This window comes from Gymnodraco acuticeps, unplaced genomic scaffold, assembly GCF_902827175.1.
Source record: "Gymnodraco acuticeps unplaced genomic scaffold, fGymAcu1.1, whole genome shotgun sequence".
Taxonomy (NCBI): domain Eukaryota; kingdom Metazoa; phylum Chordata; class Actinopteri; order Perciformes; family Bathydraconidae; genus Gymnodraco; species Gymnodraco acuticeps.
The window spans coordinates 877,092-904,311 of NW_022990025.1; the positions used below are offsets into that span (position 1 = coordinate 877,092).

At 42.0% G+C, this 27,220-nt stretch overlaps 1 protein-coding gene across 2 annotated transcripts; it reads right to left on the reverse strand.

Annotated features, from left to right (window-relative positions):
- Positions 1-13,934: 13,934 nt before the first annotated feature.
- Positions 13,935-26,993, reverse strand: LOC117545180 (muscarinic acetylcholine receptor M1-like). 2 transcript variants are annotated; one of them, XM_034214871.1, is made up of 6 exons: positions 26,910-26,993; positions 20,268-20,350; positions 19,759-19,931; positions 18,397-18,692; positions 17,340-18,040; positions 13,935-14,660 (listed from the first exon to the last, which is right to left on the reverse strand). In XM_034214871.1, the coding sequence occupies exons 2-6, from the start codon at positions 20,287-20,289 to the stop codon at positions 14,158-14,160; spliced, it is 1,695 nt and encodes a 564-aa protein (XP_034070762.1). In that variant the 5' UTR covers positions 20,290-20,350; positions 26,910-26,993; the 3' UTR covers positions 13,935-14,157. The 2 variants fall into 2 exon arrangements, with proteins under 2 accessions (XP_034070762.1, XP_034070761.1); XM_034214870.1 differs by having other exon boundaries at positions 26,917-26,976.
- Between the last annotated feature and the right edge of the window lie 227 nt (positions 26,994-27,220).

Consider the following 27,220-nt stretch of genomic DNA (forward strand, 5'->3'; position numbering starts at 1 on the left):
AATTCGGGAGCCCTTCTGTGCCAGTAGCCAGCTTTCCGGGAGCAGGCCTTCTCACATACACATATACAACTGCAAATTGTTACCGTTTTGATTTGACAACATTATATTGAGTTATTACGGTTTTATCTGAGTTATATTTCTGCCAATCGGAAGCAGATCTCTCCCTTCACTGTCACATCGCGAGTGCAGTAAAGCCCGCCTCCAGTACTGCAGGATCTGCATTTTGATTGGCTAAAGCACTTCTTTGTTGAAAACTCAGTGTAACGATTGGGCTGGAACTTGTGTGTTGTTAACCCTTTGTGAACTGGGATACATATGCGCAAAAAAAAAAAACACAATTAAAATTCGATATGAACTGAGGAGCCGCATGAGATGGGCAAAGAGCCGCATGCGGCTCGAGAGCCGCGGGTTGGCCACTCCTGACCTAGGTGGATTAGATAAGGAAATTTAACAGGGCAGTTTAGCCAGGCAGCTGCTGCTAGAATGAAGCAGCGCGTCTACCAGGAGCGGGGGAGAGAACACCGCGCTCACTGGTTGAGTTAATAACGAATGCCAGATGCAGCGTAGGCGGGAGCGGGGTGCGAGAACACAGCCTTCACCAGCTACCTGCTGAACGGAAAGAGTAGAGCAACGCTCCTACTCGCCGAACACAAAAGGGATGTAACTACACCCATGTTACCAGCAGAGGGAGCGGGAGCGAGAGCACTGCCTTCACCTAGCTGGAAAAAAAAAGAAGTTTCAGCAGGACAGCCTATCCAGTCGGCTGCTGCTAGAATAAAGCATCACGTCTACCAGGAGTGGGGGCGAGAACACTGCTTTCGCTGGTTGAGTGACTGTGTCCAGAGCCACCCCAATGAAGGTTAGGCTCTGAGAGGGGTTCAGACAACTCTTCACCATGTTCACCATGAGGCCTAGCCGGGCGACATGAGAGAGAAGGAGAGCCGTGTCCTGGATCGTCTGTAACCGGGATGGTGCACAGATTAACCAGTCGTCTAAGGAGAGGGAGAGTCCGAATGGAACATCCTGAACTGGAAATTACGGCCTCTGAAGGCAAAGCGAAGAAACTGCCTGTGATAGGCACATGAAAATAAGCGTCCTTCAAGTCGACGGACGTGAACCATTCCCCCTGGCCACGGTACGAAGAACGTCCGCTGTGCTCAGCACATGGAAAGGTAAAATCTTTAGGAACTTGTTGAGTCCCCTCAGATCGAGGATTGGGCGAAGCCCACCGCCTTTCTTCCTTACCAGGTCCACAGGCTCGATTGCACCCTTGGCAAGGAGGACTGACAGCTCCTGGTTTAGGGCGATTTCTTTTGCCAGGTCACTTATGGTGGTCATCTTGACCCGGCTGAAGACTGGGGGCCAGCGTCGGAACTGAAGCTTGTACCCTTGGGTTAGGTGGAAACTACCCAGGGGTCTGAAGCTTGAGCTACCCGGTAGTTGAGCTGCTGCTGGGAGAGATAACCAACAGCCGGCCCCAGACCCTCAGTACCTTGCCCCCCGGCCTCTGGCTCTGGGGGGGCGACGGTTAGGCACCGGATACCGAGGCTGCCTTGGGGGCGAGTTAACAGGACCGTAGCGGGCCAGCCCCCTCGTGGGGCGCTGAGGCCCATGGCAGGCACCGGGGCTAGCCGGTGGACGGAGAGTCCTACATGTCTCTGATAAGGGTGACTGTGTCAGCCAAACCTGGCGACGAGAGTGGACATCAAGCGCCCAAGCTCTCTAGACATCAGAGCGAACGCCTGTAATGAGGCGTCACTGAGGCTGGTAGAGGAAGCGCTAAGAGCATCCTGCTGCGGGGAAGCTGAGAGGGCGAGCATGAGGTGAGAGAGGGAATTGCCTATACGGCCCATGCGTGCCGCTGCATCGTAAGCCTTAGTAAGTCATCAGTGACCCGACATTGGAGTCGAGGGCACCTGGCCTCCGACCTCAGAGCTTCGTCAGGGGAAACTATGAGGGAAGCAATAGTAGGCTCAACAGCCGGCGTGTGGTCAAGGCCAACTCTTGCCGCATCCTGCATGGCTGCCAGGGCTCGGCCATCGGACGTAAGACTGTAAAGAGCCTTAGTGTCCTCCAGCATGCATGTAACTCCCTCAGATACTCACAAGAGGGAGGAACAGTAAAGGTTGCGAAGAGTGCGCCTAAAGAACACACTGGCAGGCGCTGTTTCGGGCTGCTGCGCATCCAGCTGCTGGTGAGCCAGTGCCATGTGAATGACGGTACCCATGGAGCCGTCATCTGCCTCCTCCGAGGGACCATGAGCTGAGGTACAGGAGCCAGGCCCAGAAGCATGGGATGGGCTCTCCCCGTCATACTCATCAAATTGAGTGGCTGAAGCTCCCATCGAGAACACATCGTCATCTAGAACCAGCTCAGCCACGGGTGGGCAGCGGCGTGCTCTGCACGGGCACCAGAATGGAGAGCCAAGAGGAGTGACTTCATCTGGGCTAGCTCAGTAGTGAGTAGGTCCACCCTGGAGGACAGCCTATCAGGCTTAGTCCTCTTCTTGGGCGGTGCACCCGCAGCCTCTGCGGCCCAACGCCTAGGATGGGTAGGTTGGGCTGTGCAGAGTCGACTGTGCAGGGGGAAAGCCACCCTCAGTCAGTAGTTCAACCTCGGCTAGTCTAGCAGCTCCTACCGCACGAGGCATGATGGTGCAATTCATGCACGGGTCCTCCGAGAGGCCCTCCCTCAGATGCTCGAGGCCAAGACAAGAGGGGCAAAGGTCATGGCCATCCTCTGGTTAAAGAGGAGCCATACAGGTGTTAGAGCCGTTAGACCTAGCGATAGCTAGAGCACTCAGCTGACTGTAAATAACTGGGCCAGGAAACCAATATGCAGTGGAGGGGAGTGAGCACAATAGTAGTTAGCTTGAGCGTGAGCACTCTGCTAACTGGGGTGAGAACAATGAAGTCAGTTAATGGTTTTATGCCGTGAGAGGAGAGCGAGAATACTCTCTCCACTAGCGCCGTAGCGAGTTAGCCTAAGCGAGAGCATTCTGCTAACTGAAGGATGGAACGGGCATTAAACCAACTGTGTGCAGGGAGAGGGGAGTGGAAACACTCTCTTCACTAGCGCTGTAGCAAGTTAACTTTGAGCGACAGCACTCAGTTAACTGGAGGATGGAACAGGAACCAACTGTGAGCAAGGAGAGGGGAGCGGAAACACTCTTCGCTAGCGCTGTAGCAAGTTAAAGTGGACCCATCATGCTATATTTGAATAATATAGTGTAGGACCATACCTATATAAGTAGTGGTGCACGATAGTTATCCGATATTAGGAATTATGACGTCATCCCGATAAACCCGATAACAGTATTAATAGCCCCGATAATATACAATATATTTTTGGGTAAAAAAAAAGAAAAAAATACTGCGGTGTGGGTGGATTGGGATGAGGGGCGCTTGTTTTTCACTCGGCTCCTCCCGTTTTGTATTAGTGGTTTAGGAAGAGGGGAGTTTTTCACAAATCCAGCGCTCCCTAACTCATGCCTGGCTGTGACGTAAATGGTGTGCGGCCGTGAAGCCAGGACAGTAAACAAACATGTCGCCGGTAGTATGGGACTATTTCAAAGTTTCAGAGTTAGATAGTTCGCTTGCTATTTGTATTAACAAATGCAATGCAGAAGTTCCACGAGGAGGGAAAAAGGCAACGAGCTATAATACTTCCAACCTGATTAGTCACCTGAAACATCGCCATCGCTACGATGGTGTGTTAAAAGCGTACGAAGACGCCTGCGCTGCTAAACTAGCGGCGAATCCAAAGCCAGCTGCAAAGGCAAAGACGAGGCTTTTGAAAAAGGCAAGAAGTTTGCCAGAGACGACCCCAGGGCTAAAACTATCTCTAACTTCATCATAGAAATGATGGCGCTTGACGAGAGTCAAAACTGTTCTTGGCTTTGTTTTGTTCATAGTAGTAATGCTCATGTCATTTGCTCACTACTAGTCTTTTTTTTACCACCAGGTGTGCAAAAATTACAGGTACATTTAATATATATATATATTATATTATTATCGGTTATCGGTATCGGTATCGTTCTTGAGAAGCAAGAAGTTATCGGTATCGGTTTCAAAAAACCAATATCGTGCATCCCTATATATAAGGCGTATTTATACTTTTTATTTTTCAAAATACCAAACAGATCATGCTGATGGGCTGATTCTGTGAGAACAGCACCATCTACAGGCCTGGCATATGTACTACAGCGTCTCCAGCGCTTTCGAACGGCAATGTCCGTGGCTGTCTCCTCCTGATTGGTGGAGTTGGCCCAATAGCCGTAGCGCCACTTCTGTGACGTCATAGAAGTGTTCAAATCTGGATCAGTCTGTATCAGATCCGTTGCAGCCCCTTTTTAAGGGATTTGGGTATAGAGGAAAATAGAGAGGGTTGTGTTTTCTGACACTTGGTGAGTTCCCTGGAACACCGGGGACACATATTCATGTATAAAAGACGTACAAAAGTGCATTTTGCATGATAGGTCACCTTTAACTTTGAGCGAGAGCACTCAGTTAACTGGAGGATGGAACAGGAACCAACTGTGTGCAGGCAGAGGGGAGCGGAAACACTCTTTTCACTAGCGCTGTAGCAAGTTAACTTTGAGCGAGAGCACTCAGTTAACTGGAGGATGGATGCACTTTATATGTCGTTGCCACTCCTTGCATATCATGCATTTTGTTTTTTTACCATGTTTGTAAAATGTAATTTCCTTAAATGTTTTATGTGAGGGAATGGAAAGTAGCTCAAAGCTAAATCTGGCACTGTTACGCTTGACATATTTAAATGTCTTAAGTGTTCATTACAGTGCATGTCCCTGTCAAATAAACGATTAAATAAAATAACCAATTGTGCGCCGTGAGAGGGGACCGAAGACACTCTCCTCACTAGCGCTGTAGCAAGTTAGCTTTGAGCGAGAGCATTCTGCTAACTGGGGATAGAACAGGAACTAATTGTGAGCTGTGAGAGGGGAGCGAAGACACTCTCTTCACTAGCGCTGTAGCAAGTTAGCTTTGAGCGAGAGCATTCTGCTAACTGGGGATAGAACAGGAACTAATTGTGAGCTGTGAGAGGGGAGCGGAGACACTCTCTTCACTAGCGCTGTAGCAAGTTAGCTTTGAGCGAGAACACTCAGCTAACTGGACGATAGAACAGGTAAGGAAACAAATGTATGCGGTGAGAGGGGGGCGGAGACGCTCCCTTTACTTGCACCGTAACAGTTAGCTTGAACGAAAACACTCAGCTAACTGGACAATAGAACAGGCAAGGAGCCAAATGTATATAGTGAGAGGGGGGCGGAGACGCTCCCTTCACTAGCGCCGTAACAGTTAGCTTGAACGAAAACACTCAGCTAACTGGACGATAAAACAGGCAAGGAACCAAATGTATGTAGTGAGAGGGGGGCGGAGACGCTCCCTTCACTAGCGCCATAACAGTTAGCTTGAACGAAAACACTCAGCTAACTGGATGATAGAACAGGCAAGGAACCAAATGTATGTAGTGAGAGTGGGCGGAGACGCTCCCTTCACTAGCGCAGTAACAAATTAGCGAGAGCTCCCGGCTAACTTGTACACAGTTATCTCATTAGCTTGAGAATAGATAGCACAATCAGCGATAAATGGTAGCGATCTCACCGGCTGACGTGCAGGAGCGTCCGCTCTTTACCGGTCCGGAGCTCCTAGGGTCCGAGCGGTGAACACCGCAGTCCCCTCCCTTGGGAGGGCGGACAGCTAGCTCGTCGCAGCCTTTGGAGGGCGAGCGTTTTCCTAGCCTGCAGCTCCGATCGAGACGATCACAAGGCTACAGGTAGCGATGAGCTAGAATCTTAATTTTCAATAAGCTAGCTTGGCTTCTACTCAAAAAGTAGTAACCTGTGCAGCGAGAAGATGAAAAAGGACTGAACTCGTTGACAACAAGCCCCCAGGAAGTGCGCCGGAGTCTGATGAGAATATTCGTGCTGGTCAAACGGCGGTACTATACTTCCTTTAGGTTGCTGGGCCCGGAAACACTTTTTCCCATTGACTTACATTGGGAAAGAGTGGTCTGTAACTCGTTGGATACTTTTTTTTAAACTAAATAAACTACCCAGTATGAACGTTTGTATAGCCCTTATTAAAAACATTCGTTCCTCAAGTTGTAAAAATGTGCTAATAACGTTATTCTGAGAGTTATTTCCCTCGGCATTATGAACGCGCATCTAACCCACGGGACCGCGCCGCCCGGCACATTCATGTTACGTGTTCAGTACTACATGAGTTTCTCTTTACCCATGGATGCACAATAACAACGGACCATATCGCCTTACGGCCAGCCCACGGAGCTGTAATAATGGATATATTGCACATGTTTGCTGTAATTCATCATTTGTAAAATATTATACTACATGGGCTGTATGATGTAAATCTTGTACCGTAAATGTTGTATTAAACAAAGTTAATATTACCGACGTAGATTAACGTTCCTGTAGCTTCTTATTGCACTTGCAATTGTTTTAGTTACTTGTGGGCTACTTAACATGAATAATCACAGTTACTATCCTTTTACTCCATCACATTTGAAAAAGAAATAGGCTATTGTTATTTTAACTCCACCACAGTAATCCATCATCAGCTTTACTTTTTAGATAAAGTTTTAACTCACAATTGATCATAACAGGCTTCAACATATACATTTTTATATATTACCAAGTGGTTTCATGTACAACCCACACATGTATCATACTAAATTAAGCTCTGTTGCTTGGATATCACTAGATCCTGATGTCAGCGTAATATAAAAGTACATAACGATTGATGTGTAATTTAGCATAATTTACTAGCTAGCCGCTAGCTGCTAACTGCCGCCTCGTTAATATAAATCCACCAGTACCATGCTGTCATGAACGCGCGGTGCTGTTACGTGTATGCAAATTCACGTGCTTAATGTGAACGAGCCTTTTGGGCGCCGTGGTTAAAGTTGCGCATGCTCTATGAGTGCACATACGGGTACTTCTCAGGCATGCCGGGTAATCTGTGACGTTTCGCTCTCTCAAAAGTTGGGCCATTTTGTCATCATGCGCCATTGAGCAACTCTCATAGGAATGAATGAGGCCCCGCCTCCCACGCTGTATCCAGTTCTTATTATACATCCATGGTTGACAACACCGGAACTTATGCCTTCCGGGGTCATACGAGGTCACACGTGACTTTGTTGATATAAATATTCGACCTACGCATGCGCGAGATGGAAGATATCCAGTGCTAAAGCACCGCCTCTGGCGGTCAGTAAAGATTAAATAGAACAGAATATTGTTGTTCTATTTTTAGACACATCTCGCGATCGACTGGGAATCTCATCGCGATCGACTGGTTGGGCACCCCTGTTCTAGAAACATATTTTCTCCCACGTTACGTTTGTTATGAACGTATCTTAAATACATTTATTTTCTACATATCTTCTAGAAACATATTTTCTCCGACGTTACGTTTGTTATGAACGTATCTTAAATGCGTTTATTTTCTACATATCTTTGCCATTTATTGTCTTGCTTATAACAATGATAATAGTCATTTATAAATATCATTTTAGAGCACACATTTGAAATCGAGAATGAGGCTCGATATATGGTTAAATTAAAAACAGTAGGCGAGGCTGTAATTTTGCCAGCTGTTACTCTCATGAGCGAGGCAGAAAATAATAGTTTTAACATGACAAAAAGCTGCTGTGTCGTTTATTGCACCTCAAACATTAAAACAAATCCAGAGTTACGTGTTTCTGTACTTCCTCAAAGAAGAAAGGGCATTCAAAGAAGAGCTCTGTGGCTTCAGGCTTGATCGCCGTTCAAATGACAGCATTGGTTTCCCAAAAAGTGGGCGGGGCTGTAAAGTGACGTAGATTTTACTCTCATCTATTATTCAAAACCATTCAATTTATTCTAACGTAAATTACATGCCAGTGTTTTATCTTTTTAATTAGCGATTTGTTTTTGCATGTTTAACTGGGAATGTTTTCATGTTGAACCGGAAGTACGTCACTTCACTTCGTCTTCTTCGTCCCTTTTACGTTCCAGACGATGCATGGCTCAGCCTAACAGACTGAACAGCGACCCCAGGTGTGTCTACATTGGAATTACATCTTCAATACTGAAGGAAAATACTTCAGTATTAGTATAAAAACTACACCTAGTGTTTGTTAACTGGGGTTTTAATGCAATTGGCTTTTCTTAATGGTTACAATATTGTTATGAGTTATATCTGACGCAAATTATGTTTCTGAAGATGTATAGTCAATTCCACCCTTCAATGTAGCATAAATGTGAACTATCATTACAGGTACAATACCGGAAACAGATGTAGGAAAGATCCTCAGCTCGCTGATTGGATGTTTTAGCTGCAATGCACGTTGGGAAGCCTGTATTTATGCGATGTGAAATTTTCTCTTTGGAAGTCATCATTACATTACATTGCATTTAGCTGACGCTTTTATCCAAAGCGACTTACAATAAGTACATTCGACCAGGAAGACACAACCTTGAAGAAAACAGAATCATATAAGTACATCAGGTTTCATAGAGCCGAACATTTCAAGTGCTACTCAACTGGCTATAGATAAGCCAGTCCTTTATTAGTATATAAGTGCTCTGTTAGCAGTTCTTTGTTAGTAATTCTATCGCTCGAGGTGGAGTCGAAAGAGATGAGTTTTCAGTCTGCGCCGGATCACATAACGGCATTGTAATACACGGTTCGGCTGCATTAAATATTACAGATCTGCCGTGGTTCTTTATTTATAGACCCATGATGAGAAGACTTCTGGACAAACTTGAGGAACTGCCGCCAAAACTGAATACGTGACGTGGATCATAAATATATCAACAATTAAACAACATCTTACATTTCTCTTCACACAATACATCTCCTTGCAGTATCAATAGTAATTCGGCTGACTTTTATATTTGATCCAATTGGTAGATAGGTTATATTTACACCATAACGGTGCACAGCTGATAGAAAAGGACTTGTAGTTTTTAAAGATATTACTGATTTTCTTTGAATTAAAGAATGTAAATACTGAGTTGAGAGAATAGTCAGGGGATTTGGGTGATGGGAGACACATCTATGGAATCACAATTTCAATAGCTTACCATTACATGACGGATATACCTTTCTGTCTGTGATGTTTTACAAATCAGATATTAATGTTAGAAGTAAAACATAAGAAATAGTATAGCAATATCCTGTAAAATTATGTAAAAACATGAATAAAACTACACATCTTCAGATGTTATACATACATAAGTGTCCTACACTAATAATACAAAGTTATTATTAGTATGCTGTGTGTACCTTGTGTGCACCGCCTAGTGGTTAAAGCACGTTATTGAATTATTTTTGTTGAATAATGCTATTTGATGAAAAAAATACATACATACTTTCATAGGGGGAAAGTAGAAGGTCAATGATAGAAATATAGAATATAAAAAATTAAGAAGATACTGTAAGTGATCTCTACAATAAAACAGTTTAGTGCACGATGTACAAAGATATTAATATGAGGATGTGCAAAACAGACAAACTAATTAACCTTTATTAACACATTAAAGAATACTTTAGCTTAAGGACTTCTTTAAAAAAAAGCTTTGGGGGTATCTACACTTAAATATTAAGCCTGACAAAGTACTTAACGTCTAATATATTGCTTTCCTGCAATGTTAACTATGTTGAAGCACTTATTTTAACTGATATTATACACATTAACTATACTCTTATGTATGTAGATAGTATAAGAAATGCGCAGAATTTGACAGTTTAATGGTGGAGGTATACACACATATTGTAATGCACTGTTGAGGAACCTGTGACCCAAGTGTTTCATTCATAATTACACCGTAGTTGTGTATATGATATGTCAATAAACCTTAGAAAATCTTGAAATCTTGAAAGGGATGTGCAAAATAGCCATTATATACAGTCTTTAATTAACTATTAGTAGAGAATAACGAGTCATGAATATACTTTATAGAGATCTGCAGATAAATGTTTAGTCTTCTCAAGCACCAACTATCAAATATCTCTCCTGATTGTTGGCACTTGACAATCACCTTCCCTGAATTTTACTCAGGTGTAACTAAAGTCTGCTTTAAGGGTTGTTTATATTTCACATAATTAATCAGAATCTGCAAAGTAACTAAAATAAGTGTAGTGGAGTAAAAATACCAGGTTAACCTCTGAATTGTAGTGGAGTAGAATTACAAAGTAACAATGAGCTGTCATGTGGGTATATATTAATGCTGCGCATTATGGACACAAGCGATTTTCACCCATTTATTAATTACATGTTTTAAATTTGTACACACCAATTTGTTTCCTATTGCCTAAACCTCCAGGGCTGTACACAGTGTAATACTGTCAACTTCTAATTTTGGGGAAAAAGTCTTTTAAAACTACAATTCCCAGTAGAGACGTCCCATAGAGAACATGTTGCGAAACACAATAGCCAGCATGTGTAGTTCTGGGGGGGGCGTTCGAGTCCAGTTTTGGATAGTCTGCCGTGGTTTCGTTCCATTTCAAAGAGCTTGACGCTCGGCGTAACCTTGGCGCACTGCCACTCCAACATCCAATCCCAGAGCTTGAAGATTAATCACGGGGTTTGTCAACGGGACTGTAGTCCCAAACGATAGCTGGGGATTATGGGTAGTGTAGTGTCTTCGGCCATCCTAAACTCTGAATTTTTTTTCGGATATCATATCGCATTAACACCATATCCCAACGTGCATTGTGGCTAAAACATCCCGAGCTTCAAGCTGAGGATCTTGGGTAATCAGTTCAGTGGGTTTGTGTGTTCTTATTATACATCCATGTGAGAGATGCATTGTCTGGAACGTAAAAGGGACGAAGAAGATGAAGTGAAGTGACGTACTTCCGGTTCAACATGAAAACATTCCCAGTTAAACATGCAAAAACAAATCGCTAATTAAAAAGATAAAACACTGGCATGTAATTTACGTTAGAATAAATAGAATGGTTTTGAATAATAGATGAGAGTAAAATCTACGTCACTTTGCAGCCCCGCCCACTTTTGGGGAAACCAACGCTGTCATTTGAACGGCGATCAAGCCTGAAGCCACAGAGCTCTTCTTTGAATTCCCTTTCTTCTTAGAGGCAGGGGCGGATCTACCGGGGTGGCATGGGGTGGCAACTGCCACCCTAAACAATAGCCTTGCCACCCCAGCTGCCACCCCAGTTGGCATCTTTGTTTTGAAAGAAAAGTTGTGGCTCATCGGACATTTCTGAGAGAAAGTCTCTAATGTCCGAGTGCAAGTGAATGCAGCACAAGATGCACGTCATGTAACCCCTCCCCCGGTCCTGGCGCGAGAGTGGAAATATGATTGGTGGCGAATTCACTTGAACGGGGGGACGGCGCAAAATGAGAAGCCTTTCGGACCCAAGCACTGAAGGAATGAGGTGCGGTCTACAATGACAGAGAAGAGAATGTCAAGTTTGGCTGTACTCAGCATTGAATCAAAACGCACTACAGCTGTTGATCTTAATAAGTTTGTGAGGCGTTTTGCTGAACAAAATAGTAATCGCCGCATTCAGCTGTAATAGACATGCCAACTTGATGCTCTGCTCACGGATGACTCGATGAGAATAACAAACTGTTAAGATGATGACCTTGTATGCGTGTATATCTTTTTTTCTTTGAGGGGGTCTGCCCCCAAAAAACAGTTTTAAGTCCTGAGAAAGTAAAATAAGACGGTGTGTAAAACTACACTGCCCAGCCAACAGAAAGTAACCACTTTGATTTAACTAGGCCAGTAGGTAAGGACTTTCCACTGGATAATAACTGCAGCGATGTTTTAGCTGAATACACGTTTTTTAACCCTAACTGATGCAGTTAGTCACTTCTTTAATGTTTGTTCTTTCTGATGTAAAGTCAAGGTTGTAACTGTATATCAATAATGATATAATTACTTGTTTTTCAAATTTGAAGGAGGGTGAGCAAGCATCTTGATGAACATTCATCATTAACTCCTCCAAAAAATATAGTTTATTCAATAATAAATGAATATGTGAATCATACCAGTTCTTCACTATATCTGTAAAGCGTCTTTGAGCACCTGTAAAAACGCTAACAAATTAAATCTATTATTATTATTATTATTATTTATTAACAGTGATTGACAGCTGATAGGAATAATATGATTGTTAATAGTATCATATTCATTCAGACAAACATCGATGAGACAGTTAATTAATGTACTTATTGCAGCAGTCTGTATATATTTGGTACCCCTGCTGGTCTAAGAGTGAAACAAACTCATTCAGTTATTGTTCAGTTAAAATTCATTAAATTACGTCTGCCACCTTGTAAGGCTTTACTGATGTGCCATAATAATATCACCTATGTGATTGAGTTAAAATATTAATATTGTGGCTTTCCAAGTTAACATTGATTGTAGGGGTGTAACGGTTCACAAACATTTCGGTTCGGTACGTACCTCAGTTTTTAGGTCACGGTTCGGTTCGGTACGTTTTCGGTACAGCAGAAAAAATTATCACAAAACATTAAATATTTTTTTTAAATTATTATTAAACTGTGACTAATGTATTCAAATAAATACAAAATATAGTAAAATAAACATTAAGGTGCAGCATTTCGATGAACTGAAATAATCTGTATTTGAACTGTACTAGTACCTAAGCAGCCAGTTTGACATTAGGACTTGCTTGTCATTGTATTTTCATGTTGTTTAAAGAAAGATGAACTTGTCCACATTGCTTGCTGAAAGGGCAGATCTGCTGACACTAACAATGTCTCCTGCTGTGGAGAACACCCTCTCTAGGGACAGAGGTAGCAGATACAGCCAGGTAGCGCTTTGCTAGCATGGCAACATAAGGATATTTGGCGTTTGTAATAGCTTTGGCTCGGTCTGAACTCTGCGAGTGGTGGAGGCTTAAATGCTAGTGGGAGTTGGGTTTGCACTTCAGTCTTTTTTCTTTTGGTACCGGTGATATTCACGTTCGGTGATGCCTTTTCAAGAGTGTGATGTATTGCCAGCCGCGTAACCAATGTTAGTTGAACAATGCCGACTAACAGCTTTGGTTCGGTCCACCTGTCTTTGTCCGTCATCCTTGTACGTAACTGCGAAACCAAAATGTTTCCAAACCGGAGACTTCAATGATGCTGGAGGATTTTCAGCTCAACTTTATCTGCGTTCGCCGTTTCCTCAAATTACTGACTACATTTGAACGCATCCCTGTGACCAGCTCTCATAGTATGCCTCTCGTCCAATGAAATGACTTGGTCGCTCTATGATATAGATTACTTCCAGAAAGTTGTTCATGTTCTCAATTTTTTACGTTTAACGCTATATTCGTTCGGTACACACGTGTACCGAACCGAAGGGCCCGTACCGAATAATTTCAATACGGGTACACCCCTAATTGATTGATATGATTGCGATTTAAATCAGCATATACTTCTGTCAGGGGATGCCACCCCTCAAAATCTCCTGCCACCCTCTTGCCACCCCATGAATATTTGTCTAGATCCGCCCCTGCTTAGAGGAAATACAGAAACACGTAACTCTGGATTTGTTTTAATGTTTGAGGTGCAATAAACGACACAGCAGCTTTTTGGCATGTTAAAAATATTATTTTCTGTCTCGCTCATGAGAGTAACAGCTGGAGAAATTACAGCCTCACCTACTGATTTTAATTTAACCATATATCGAGCCCGATTCTCGATTTCAAATGTGTGCTCTAAAATTATATTTATAAATGACTATTATCATTGTTATAAGCAAGACAATAAATGGCAAAGATATGTAGAAAATAAACGTATTTGAGATACGTTCATAACAAACGTAACGTGGGAGAAAATACGTTTCTAGAAGATATGGAGAAAATATGTTTCTAGAAGATATGTAGAAAATAAACGTATTTGAGATACGTTCATAATAAACGTAACGTGGGAGAAAATACGTTTCTAGCTAAACGTAATTGAGAATGCAATTTAGTTCTGTGGGAACGTAATTTTTAGGAGACAGGGTTGCAATGGGAATGGTTAGCGTATCATATGCACACAAAATCGTACTTCTGCGTATCTATTGCACATGTAAAGTCGTGTCATTTGTACGCAGACTGAAGAGAGTGGGTTGCTTTAAACACAAATCTCTCAATTATTTTAGATTGGGTCTTTCTTCTTTAAGGCCAAAGCTTTTCTCTGCTGAAAAGTAGGCTGGTTCTTCTTTTGGTTCCACTGGCACATCAGAATATCCCTGAAAGTGGTCCTGAAGGTCTTGTTACACAGGGCGTAGCAGATGGGATTGATTGTGCTGTTAACGTAACACAGCCAGTAGCCCAGTGACCAAAGGGTTTCTGGAATACAGTTGGTACAGAAAGTGCTGACCAGCACCATGATGTTGTATGGTAACCATGTGGTGATGAAGACCACGAGGATGGCACTGAGTGTCCGAGCTGCTTTATTTTCATTTGCCTTTTTTTCATTCTTGCGCTTGTTGATCTCTGTCTTGGCCTTGGAGGCGAAGCGTTTTGCCATCGCCGCATCCTTCATGGTGATAGCTGCAGGTGATTGGGAGGCAGGGTTGGTTTGGGACTCTTTCCGACCTTTGTTGGACGATGACTGTTTGTCCTTGTTGTTCTTTCCCTTTCTAGATTCCTTACCACCTAGAGAGATAGACATATGTATAATTGTGTTATTCATATTAAGTTGAACACTCGATTCTGATCCTGATTCCAATTGTTCACTTTTCCTAACGCTGATAGGAAGAGGAAATCATGGACAGGAACTATGTGCAGTCATATCAATCCGCAGAAAAAAGTGAGATACATTTCACGTTAGCTCAGGCCAGGGCAACAATTTAGTTTATTGATTCGTTTTTTTCCATCAGAAAACATAGTGGAATACTTTTTGAATATTCATTTTTAAACTTGTGGAGGTTATTACACTTTTTATTCATTATGGCTAAACTGTCCCCAGAAAAGGAAAAAAAACAGCGCAAGGAACGAGGTTAAAAGACGGAGTGCTGGATGTCAGAGAAAAGAACAGCAGAAGAAGACGGACAGTAAGTAAACACTAACGGGAACAGCAGAAGAGGACAGACAGGAAATAAACACTAAAGGGAATAGCAAAAGAAGACAGACAGGATGTAAACACTAACGGGAAAAGCAGAAGAAGACAGACAGCAAGTTAACACTGACCCCGGGGATTCCATCGGTCCGTCTGCGCCGCAATTTTGGTCCGACCTCCTCCAGCGTCATACCCAACCGGGCGCGTTTCAGAAGCGGAGCGTCTTGCGTGCCGGCTCGCAGTTTTTGTTGATTTGGGCATATTTCCTGGACAGGCTACTTTGTACAGACAAAGTTAATAATAATTGTAATAGTCCAGTTATAAACGACATGAATCAAAGATGTGTTGCTGTATTTTAGTGGTAAAAAAATGCATTCATCATCATAAATATTCTATATATAATGTACACAGTGCCTGAAACCGGAGGAGAACGCTGGCATTTATTCTCCTACTTGAAAGATTACGGTACGGAGGGAAAGGGTCTGCAAAATGTGTTTATTTTGGGGATTGACTGGATGCTCTGACCGTTCCTGCCCGGCGCTATGCAACGCCTCGCGATGAAAATAACGCTGTGCAGACGGACCCGGTGTAATCTAGGGGTAAAGGGAACAGCAGAAGAAGACAGACAGGAAGTAAATACTAACGGGAACAGCAGAAGAAGACAGACAGGAAGGAAACACAAACAGGAACATGGTATGGGCTCTGGCTCTGGCAGAGTTGAAAGACTTGTGAACGCACTTGGAAAGTTACAGAAAACCTCGATCAGTACATATAAACGGTATCAGTGGCGGCCGGCCCATAGGGGCGCTAGGGGCGCAGCCCCCCTCTTCCCACATGTTTGATTGTCATTCAAAATTAAATGAAAAATATATTTAAACATTTAAAAAAAATTAAAAGGTAAATATTATATAGTTGGTCTGGGTAAAATGTATAATCTAAAATAAAATCTCGTTTAAAATTGTGTTACGATGTCTAAAGTTACTGATAAGTCACATGTTTCCTGCCTGGCCGCAGCGTGTATCATTACCCTCTCTCGTCTGGGCACTAAGAAAGGAGCCCTCACTCAGCCCCAGCAGCATCTAACACATCGCTGACTGTTGCTATCTGTAAACTATGCCGCCAAAACATAATTTCAGCCAATCAGCGTCGTCAGATCTGATGCTCAAAGGGGGGCAATTTCAGTGCCCGATGCAGTCTGTGAGTTGGTTATGACTAGAAAGGATCCGTCTTGTGTAAAACTCTCGCGAGAGTTTGCGAGTCACGTGGCTGAATGTTTACGTTTGACAGGCAGCCTTTCAGTTACTATCGTTAACATCAGTGGGCCACAGCAAATGATGGTGAGAAGCTAAACTATCTATTTATGTCAATTACAAGGAGTGTGATTGTAACTGTGTGTGTGACTAGCTGGATGCAAACAGGTAAACGCTGTCTTTTGTTTCCCATGCTTGCTCTTCAAACAGCCGGGGACAGATACTATGCGCCCGTGATAAATACACACACACACACACACACACACACACACACACACACACACACACACACACACACACACACACACACACACACACACACACACACACACACACACACACACACACACACACACACACACACACACACACACACACACACACACACACACACACACACACACACACACACACACACACACACACACACACACACACACACACACACACACACACACACACACACACACACACACACACACACACACACACACACACACACACACACACACACACACACACACACACACACACACACACACACACACACACACACACACACACACACACACACACATATTATTGTATATAGTTGAGTTTTGACAGCTTCCATCAAACTAGATTATTTGCCTTAATGGTCTGTTTTCTAATATTTCTGTGTTTCTGAACCACGTCTGTGTCTGCATATAATGTTCGTATTTAGTCTCCTCATTTTGAGTGTTCCCAAAGAACCGGTGTTCTGCAGTATGTGTGGGCCTACTGTACTGTTGCACAGTTTACTGTAGAAACTATGTCCAGGACAAGGTATTTGGAAGTTTTGGAAGATTCATAGCTAACCACACTGAAGATTATGGAGGTATTGATCAGTCTTCTCATATCTCTAACATCACCAGAAGTCATAATTTAAGGGGTCATTTCTCAAAATGTTCCCCGTGTGGTTTATTCACCATTACAATAGCCCCACCTAAAATAATTTCCACCAGCCGCCACTGAACGGTATGTATATGTATTAGTTTAAATCCACACCTTCAGCCTCGTCGTCTGAACCGGACTGGTCCCCAGAGCCACCGGCTTTAATGTTGAGGCTTTCACTGCTGCTCTGCTCTGCTTCGCCCACAGTAGTTATCGTGGTGTTGACGGACCTTTTGAATGCATGGCGACCTGGCAACAGTGATGAAAACTGGAAGCAGCACGATGAGCCACACCTCCCTCTGCTTCCTGTTCCTCCTGCCATGCTGGTATTTTCCTTGTTGTTCTTCTCAGAAGCCGGCTGGTTAAGTTCATCGCTGCTGCAGCTCATTTGGCGTTGCATGGCTGATGAATCCCTCTGGCTGTTAGTCGCACCTTCTCCACCAACTTTCCCACTGCCACTTCCTTGATTCTGAGCCTGGCTTGAGCTTTTGCCAACTCCAGCTCCCCTGAGACTTTGCATATCTTTATTACGTTTTTCTGTCTCCTGATATATCTTCCAAAACAGGAATGTCATAATACTTACTGGCAAGTAGAAAGCAGCAATAGCAGTGCAGAATGTGATAATTGGCTCAGACAGGAACTGGATGTAGCAATGATTGGGCGTAACGGTTCGCTCACCCACGATATACTGCCAGAACAGGATGGCTGGGGCCCAGAGAATGAAAGAGATGGACCAGGCTAATCCTATCATGGTCATGGCTCGCTTGGTTGTGCGCTTGGCCCGGTATGTCAGAGGTCTGGTAACAGAGAAATACCTAAAAGAAAGAAAGAAGAACTGTACACATACACAGTAACTGTAACTGTACCATGCATTACTGTTTACCACATTGTCTCTGCTGATAGTACCATAAAGAGTCAGAATATTCCAAACAATGGAAATGAAATGCAAATGTTCCTATTGGATACACATTCATCACAAAATAGTCTGATAGTGATGATCTATCCTAGTTATACCTTCTTACAACTGACCCTCTATCAGATTGTGCATCTCAAGGAGAGAATTTATATTTTTTAAATCAACATATCTCTTTGAATAGTACCAACAGTATATGATCTTGTCTATAACATTTACAGTTTATCAACACAAATAAAACAAGTTCTGTTTTTTTACCTGTCAAAGCTGATAACAAGCAGGTTCATGACTGAGGCGTTACTTGCCACATAGTCTATTGCGAGCCACAAGTCACAGACCACCGGCCCCAGGGCCCACTGGTTCATGATGATGTAGGTGGTGTACAGGTTCATTGACAGGGTGCCGATAGTCAGGTCAGCAAATGCTAGGCTAAGCAGGTAGTAGTTGTTCACTGTCTTCAGTGCCTTATTGATCTTGAATGACACCATCACTAGGATGTTGCCAACAACCGTGACAATAGAAAGTGATCCAGTGAGGAAGACGATAACAAGGACCTGAAGAGGAAGAGGTAAAGAGAGAAGACAACCAAAGAGGGCGGTTTAGTGCATTAAGTTATTTATTTGTTAATGTCTCAAAGGGACTCAAAATCCCAACACATAATCCTCATTTAGTGTTAGCTTTATCAAATGTAAGTAACATCATTATTATCTTTTGAAAAATCAGACTTAGCTGGGAAAGAAAATGCACCTCTGACAGAAATAATTCACCTACTATATGCTGACAAAGTTTGCTGACACATTTCAAAGAGTCTTGAGTGTTTCTTCTCTGGGCATTTCTGAAGCAGAAGTATTACAACTTTAGCAGTTATGATACAAAATATGACAAATCACTGACACAACCACGGCTTGCTTCTACTAAATAATATTGCCTATACCCAATAATATCATTCTGCTGCTTTACTTTTCACCTAATAATTTAATGACTACCTGTCATGAAGAAATTGGATGTTAGTAGAGGTGCACCACAAGGTTCTACTCTGGGTCACATTCACCATCGATACAAATAAAATAAAGTAATGACTGCCACCACGCAACATTTCTGTGTAGACAATAATGTTTTATATGCCATAGATGCATCCCAAATGATGGTTTTCATCTTTCTATTATTAAACATTAGCTTGTTTTAATGAAAATGAATGGATAGGTGACTGAAATGTACCAGACTAATGGAAGTACTTAGATAACACAGAAAGACTCAGGTCAATAATAATTTCAGTCTAATAGCTTCCCACAGATGCAAAGTTTACCTTGGAACCACAACTATAAGCGAGCGGTTTAAATGAGCCATACATCCCCTGGAGTGTTGAAGCATCCATGTGTGGGGCATTGCTGAATGTTTCTCTGGTCTAGAATAAGCCGCTTCTAAAGCCATGGAATTTACACAATGACCCCACAAAACTTCCATGCCTAAATGTAGGCAAAACAACCATGGTAAGCAATATAAAATATCGATTATTGTTGTTTATTTATGTCAACACTTGAATGTGCACTAATTTTTTGTTAATGAGTTATTCAAGAATAAAGGTTCACTAAAGCAATTAAAATCACAGTTGGTTGTTACCTGTAAGACAGTATGTCCTCCTAACGGGTCGAACTCCTCTGCTGGCAGCATTAATGTTGGGTTCCCTGGTGAATCAGTGTAGTTTCCTTCTGGTCCTGACAGATGACTGACATTATGCTGCTTCCAACCACCAACACTGTCAGACAGTACGGCCAACCCCTGATAAGAACCACCTGAAGATGTGGAGAAACATATTTTTCAAACCACAATTCAACGCAGCACATCAAAGATGATTTCCCTTTAATAAAAACATTCTGAAAGGCTAACTATACTTTTGATCTGAGTTTTGGAGTCTACAATTACTGTTCCTGAAAAGCAGGAGGAGTTTCATACAATTCTAAAACAAATGTATCAAATGACTTAGCTGTGCATTTTCTCAGCAATATTTGGCTTAAATCGTAGAGAGCTTTCCAAGTCCATTTTAATTATATTTTATCAAGATGATTTTATTATTAATCTTTGAATATATAAGGTGTTAAAAAGCTAAGTGCTGTAGTGTTGTGTAATACCCAAAATGGCAGGCTCATTCATGGTGGTGAGGAAGTGGGGAGAGTCAGAACTGGAGGTCAGGTTTATGATGACCGATGGACATCTTTGAGAAAATAGAAGAAATAAGGATTATTTGTCTTCATTTCTTTCATTTTATGTCTACATGAAACAAAAAGTCCCTGACACAAACAGAAGACCACACATCATCACTACAGGATTCTGTAGTGATGATGTGAACGTTCTGTCATGATGACAATCCTCTGCTCCCATTGCATTGCTGGTTCTGGCATAGATTAGCATAGCCTGTAAAGAATAGATGACATTACTAATACAGGCTGTACTAATTAAAGCCAGAACCATCACATCTCCTCAGGAAGGGTCTTCAGCTCTGATGTGTCCTTCTGGAGAACAGAGGGGTTTGCTGGACTGCATTCCTACAAAAACAAATGTAACAAATGAAAACTGTAGGAGCCATGAAACTCATTTTTGATTTCAGACAATTGGAACCAGGCCCAACCTCACCCTCTCAGCGACTGTTTGTTCCCTCAAGTCGCTACATTAACAAGCACCGAAAAAATATTTCAATGTTAAATAAATAAAATAAGTGAAGGTTTAAATTGTGACCCAATGTTAAAAATGGAAAAAATGGAATCAAAACTATGTGTGTCATTTCATTATTGTTTTTCCTGACAGTTTACTATTTTTATTTTTGTTTCAGGATGTATGTGTCTCAATAAATCCTTTGAACAAAGTCTTACTGACCTTTACTGACACAAAAAGATCATACAAGTGTTCTGTTTCCCATGCCAAATCTTGGTGTGCAGTGTCAGGGACCCAGCTTGTACTCATTATGTTGGAAGTGACATACATACAAAGAAAAGAAAAGAATATCCAATGAACACAAACACAACTGAAACAGTGCTAGCTCAGATGAGCAAAGATATCAAGAAAGAAACCTAAAAGAGAATAAGCCAAGTCCACCTTGATTTTAGAAGACTAAATAAGATTGAAATCTCAAGCTACATTTATGGAAATGCAAACCTTCTTTGCCAATGTTTTACAATGCAGCAGAAATCATGTTCTGTCACAAGCCATGACATCTCAAATTAGTTCATACTAAATTATTTTCTTTGATCTAAGCTCATGCATTTTCCTTGTATGTATGTGGAACTGCTACCCCCGCGACCCGACCAGGGATACGTGGGAGAAGATGGATGGATGGTGGTCAAATCAAAAGGCATCTTTCTATGGAGAGTTTGGATTTGAACCTTTGACCATGATTATGCTGGTGATTTGACTTTGCTTAATCAGGGACAGTGAAGAACGATTGGAGAAAGGAGAAACATTTCGGTTCAGAAGTCAACCAGGTTAGCTTCTGAACCTGAGGAGGGCACATGGACTGAACCTTCTTCTCTATCCAGTATTACAAGGCTCCCCTTGCCATCAAAGGTTCTATAGGGAGCAATGCATATTGCCAAGAGTGTAGCTTCAGGACTGTTGAAGCAGTGATGTTAAAATATCTCCGTCAATGTTGACCTTACCCCCCAAAATGGTCCTTTTGATAACAAATTCAGCTGATATTCTTCTGTAAAAACTCAATAGATGCTGAAAATATAAGATATTCAAGATTATTTTATAGTTTTCTGTGCCCTAAATGAATAAATAAACACACGGTTTAAAGGCTTCCTTAAAGGGATAATGCATAATCTTCAAAATGTATAAACTTGTCTTTATACTAGAGGAAATCACCAGTTTTGAGACTCACTTCCTGTTTTCTGGCTTTAAGAGAAAGTAACCCATGATCACAGAGAATGATTAATATTTCTTAAGCCCCATCATATTGGAACTCTTAATTAAGGTGGTGTTGGTCAACACATTCTCACTCCCAACTCGGCCTATGTTGACGTTATGTCAGGGTCCCTGTCGTCACTTTCCAACGCAAGGGGGGGACCTTTAGCGTCGGGTTTCAACTATCAGGGCGTCCCATTGACTTGCATAGAGCTCCCTGAACGTTGGTAATAGACGAGTTGGGATCGCGGCGAAATGCTCTCCGCAGATCCATTCTCACAGCGTTTATCAACCTTTTTCTTACTCAATATCAAGCCACACTTATTGTGTTTACTTCTTTATTTTTAATTGAATAATGTAGGACTTTTGTTGCCGTCAGGTATGGGGAGAGTAGGGGCTCAGAATACTGAAATCTGTATTATTTCATAGTTTTTTCCTTCTAATTTTGTATTATTTTCTAAACCACACACTGTTATTTACTCAACAATAACACATAATTATCCTTGTGTTTATTTATTTGTTTGATTGTATAATGTCGGACTTTGGAGTCCGTCAGGACCGAGGGTCGGAGCAGCTCATAGTAGTTGCTTAAGAGAATTTTACACCCGGAAGTAAGTATTCTCTCCGCTTTGCTCAAACCCTGTGATGAGTCCTCAAGCTCTGTGATTGGATGGTTTAGCCGCAATGCACGCTGGGATATGGTGTTTATGTGATGTGAAATCTGAAAACATTTTTAAAAAAAATATATATATATTTACTTTATTCCGAGTGTGCTTGCTTTTCTCTTTGGAAGTCATCACATAACGGCATTGTAATACACGGTTCGGCTGCATGAAATATTACATATCTGCCGTAGTTCTTTATTTATAGAGCCCTGATGAGAAGACTTCTAGACAAACATGAGGAACTGCCGCAGAAACTGAATATGTGACGTGGATCATAAATATATCAACAATTAAACAACATCTTCAATTTCTTTTCACACAATACGTCTCCTTGCAGTATCAACACTAATTCGGCTGACTTTTATATTTGATCCAATTGGTAGATAGGCTGTATTTACACCATAAAGGTGCACAGCTGATAGAAAGGGACACCTGGTGGTCAAAGCACGTTATTGAAATGTATTATTAGATATTAATAGGAGACACAGACAGACAAACTAATAAGGCTTTATTTAAACATTAAAGAATACTTTAGGTTAAGGTCTTATTTTGAATAAGAAAAAAGCTTAGGGGATATACATATTAAGCCTGACAAACTACTAATATATTGCTTTCCTGCAATGTTAACTACTGTATATTTAAGCACTTATTTTAACTGATATTATACATATGTATTATACTCTTATAAGATGTATGTAGATCAGGGATGGGCAAACGGTGGCCCCCACCTCCTCTTTTTGCGGCCCTCAGATGCATTTATAAACAACGTAATTAATTAAAAAATAAATAATTAATTAATCAATTGTTTTACTTGTAGTACTGATACCGTCCACTAGCCTCCTAGTTACGTTGTGAGCTGCGTATATGATTTCAAATACCGCGAAATAATCTGTGACGCGTTTGTGTGTATTGTGTTTGTTTCCCGAGGAAACACTAGAAACGCCGGCTGTTGTTATGCCTGCTGTGACGTTAAGTTACTGCTTGTAATTATGCCTTTACAAGCTTTAAAGTTGTATTTATCATCTGAATTTGGCGAAACAAGTTTAATATTCTAAAAACCAAGACTTTGTTTATTTGAAATCAGATGAAAACAAACTGTCACGGACCCTGCCGTGTTATATGATTAGCCTACTATACGCTTTTCATTCATAATTTCAGCGGGAGCGAGGGGGAGCAGGTTTGACAGGTGTCTGTGTTGATATTCCCCTCATTGTGGAACAAGGGTAATGCAGAGACAGGCTACAAGTGTCTTAGGTTCAAGTTAGACAACTAATGTCTGGGTTAGGGCTGCACGATATTGGAAAAAACTGACATTGCGATTTTTTGTCCCCCTGCGATATATAAAAACGGTCTTTTCTTCAATTCCTGTATGTTTTCATAGCGCAATATATTTCAAAAGGAAACAAATATGAACCAAAACATAGAATAATGCACTATGTTGTTGTTTCACTGGCCGGACTTTGAAGAAGCGGTCAACGGTGCCAGGGAGCTCAGTGTTGTCATTGAAATGGACAACCCTTTTCAGCCGCCTGAACCTCTTTGACAACATCAGGTTGGCAACTTGAGGGTCTCTGGTCTCCATGGTCCAGTAATCTTCAACAGCTGGGAGCTCAGCAATCCCCATATACATGAGGATGGTCAGAAAGGTGAGGGAGGCGCACGTGAATTGTTGTTACGGAAACAGAGGGGTTTTAGGTTGCCATAAGGCTGTTGACGGTCTTATTATAGTCTACATCCATTGGTTGGTTTTGTGGCACATTTGTAACGCTGTGCCAACTTGGGCAAGCACGCAGGCAAACTTGAGGAGCGCACACAGGGTGGAGAGGTGGAGTGAGGTTGAGCAATGGAGAGAAAGGGAGAGAGAGAGATTGAGCGAGGCAGAGAGCATGTGCAGCGGTCTGCTTGCGCACAGAGCAGGAGTTTGTGAGAGAGCCGGCTTGAGAGTCAATTTCTCTTCAAAATATAATTGATTGCCAGCCTCCCTTGTCCCTGGCTGGCTTGCTCGCTCGTTGGTAACGTAACTGATGTCTTCTAATGTGCCTGCATCTGGCGCTGAGTTGCCATATTCCTTTCATGAACCACTTCCTGATATCCATTGTTGCAGATAAATATAAATGATAATAGCCAAACTAACCTAGCAAGAGTAAACTGACAGGCTGCTGTGCCGCATCTCACTCAAAAACCCACACGACTCAACCCAGCGAAAAACCAGTCTCGCGCGCAGCCTTTCATTCAGAATTTCATTCAGAATTTCATAACAAAATTAAAAAAAATGATATTAAACTAATCTTTCAACATAGTTTAAAACAAAAATAAATATTAGGACAAAGCCCTACAAATAACAACAATAAACATAATCAGTGGCGGCTCCAGAGTGTTTGTGTTGGGTAATCTATGGTAGGGCTAACCCATACAGTGGTGGGGCTCAAGTCAGTATTTGCAATGTAATTACATACACGCTCCCTCTTGACAGTGAAACGCCACGCGTGAGGTTTAGATTATTTCCCTGTCTCAATCCAAATTGAACTGTATGAAATAAAAAGGCACATTTGTCTTGTAGTAAATAAAAAGGGCGACCTGGAGCCAATCCTGCAATTTCCCCACAAGTGAAAGAGTTGACATGCTGAAAACCCAACCCCTGCAGGGGGGTCTGGGGGGATTCTCCCCCAGGAGATCTTTTGAAATACTAACATAAAATACATATTCTGGTACTCTCTTGAGAAGAAAAATAAATACATCTATTACTACGAGACACATTTAAAAAAAATGAATGCCATTTTAGTTTTTTGTTACTTTGTTCTGAAAGCTGAACCTGCTGCTCCTCACAGAGAGAAGAGGGAAGAGGCTGTGAATGACTTTACATTGTGGATAAGGGTGGATAGCCCCCATTGTTCTGCGTGTCAAAATGAAAGACAGCCCACACACCTATCAATCATCAAACCGTGGGGTCTTATTTCATTACGTGTTGATTTCTATCAACACGTAATGTTGTATCGATGTATATAGAGATTTACTACAGCAAAAGTATTCTCCGTCGGGACTTCCTGCAACAACACCACGCCGTTATCTTGATTCTGATTGGCCAGAAGACATTATCAAAGATGTTCTATTGAGAAGACGATCACTACGTGACAAAAGTTTTCAAAACCATTTCTAGTCTTCGGTATTTCCAGACAAGTGACTGCTGAAATCAATCTTAACTGCTGTCTGTGCAATTTACTCTGCGCGAGTTTGAGTATGGGCGGCGGGTGCTGTTGGCTAGGGAAGGCTAAGCCTTCCCAAATATTTGTGTCACTGCATCCTGGTAAAATACAAATATAATGTTTAATGTTTGTGTCTTTGACATTAGCGCTGCTATGCAGCTACCTGTGCCCTGTACTACGAAGCCAGTTCAACAGACCCTGGATATGTTTGAGTTATCTTAACTAACCCTAACAAACGAGATCTCGCTAAGCGGTCCTCCGACGCTGGTTATCAACTCGGTAAATCAAGCCCTGGGTTGCGTTCGGATAGTTTAAAATTCAGCTCCTAAGTTCTAACCCTATCTCCTATTCCTTGACCTCTGAGTGAAACATCACAGGGTTAAGGGATAGTGGATAGGAGAATTCAAAAGGATTTAGGAGAAGACTGCGGTGCTTTAGAGAATCCGACTGCACTTTCACTATCCGACGTGTTTATGATGCGCCAGCGGACGTCATTGATGTGCGTCTGCTGCTGTGGGGAAACTATGGAAACTACAGTTTTCTATACAGCGGACTACAACATGGATGTTTAATAAGAACGAGGGACTACTGTAAACTCATCTAGAGACTCTGCACCGTGCTCTGATGCTGTTGCTTTGCTTTATGAACGTGGACAACAGAGAAACATATTCTTCATGACCAAAGTTGGAATTGAAATAAAAAAGGAAAGTGAAACTTATGCTCGTCACCCTCTCCCTCCGCTCTACATTAAAACAAAAAATGATCCCAGTATGATTGTATGAACTATCAAAATATCTTAAAATCAATACAAATGTATTTATAAACGTTAGTCTTTAACACCTATCACTGTGTATCCCATTCAAACATCTTTTAAAAGTTGAACAACCCCACACAGCTCAGTGAAATGTTGACTTGATTTGATCATTTCAGTAAAAACTAACTTTATATTTCTCTTTTTGATTATAATACTGATGAACGTTCAAAACAAAGCACTTTGGCAACTTACCACATACGTTTTAAAAAGCTTAATAAGCACCGTAACTTTCATGATATAATTTCTCCGTCATAATCGATTGTTTCCGTGAACGGGCGACTGCTGTGTGACGTCAAATGCTGCGGCTGCAAGGCATTGTGGGGCAGCATTTTCTCCTCTTCTTTCGGTTAGGGAGGTCCAGTGGTTTCTAAGCTAAAGGAGGTTATAAAGGAAGTTTGAAACCTCCTTTCCTTTCATTCTAGAGAATTCGAACGGCACTTATCATGGCTGCCAGTGAGGGACTTCCGGGTCATCTCACTCCGTTAGGAAGGTTCCTAAGCTAA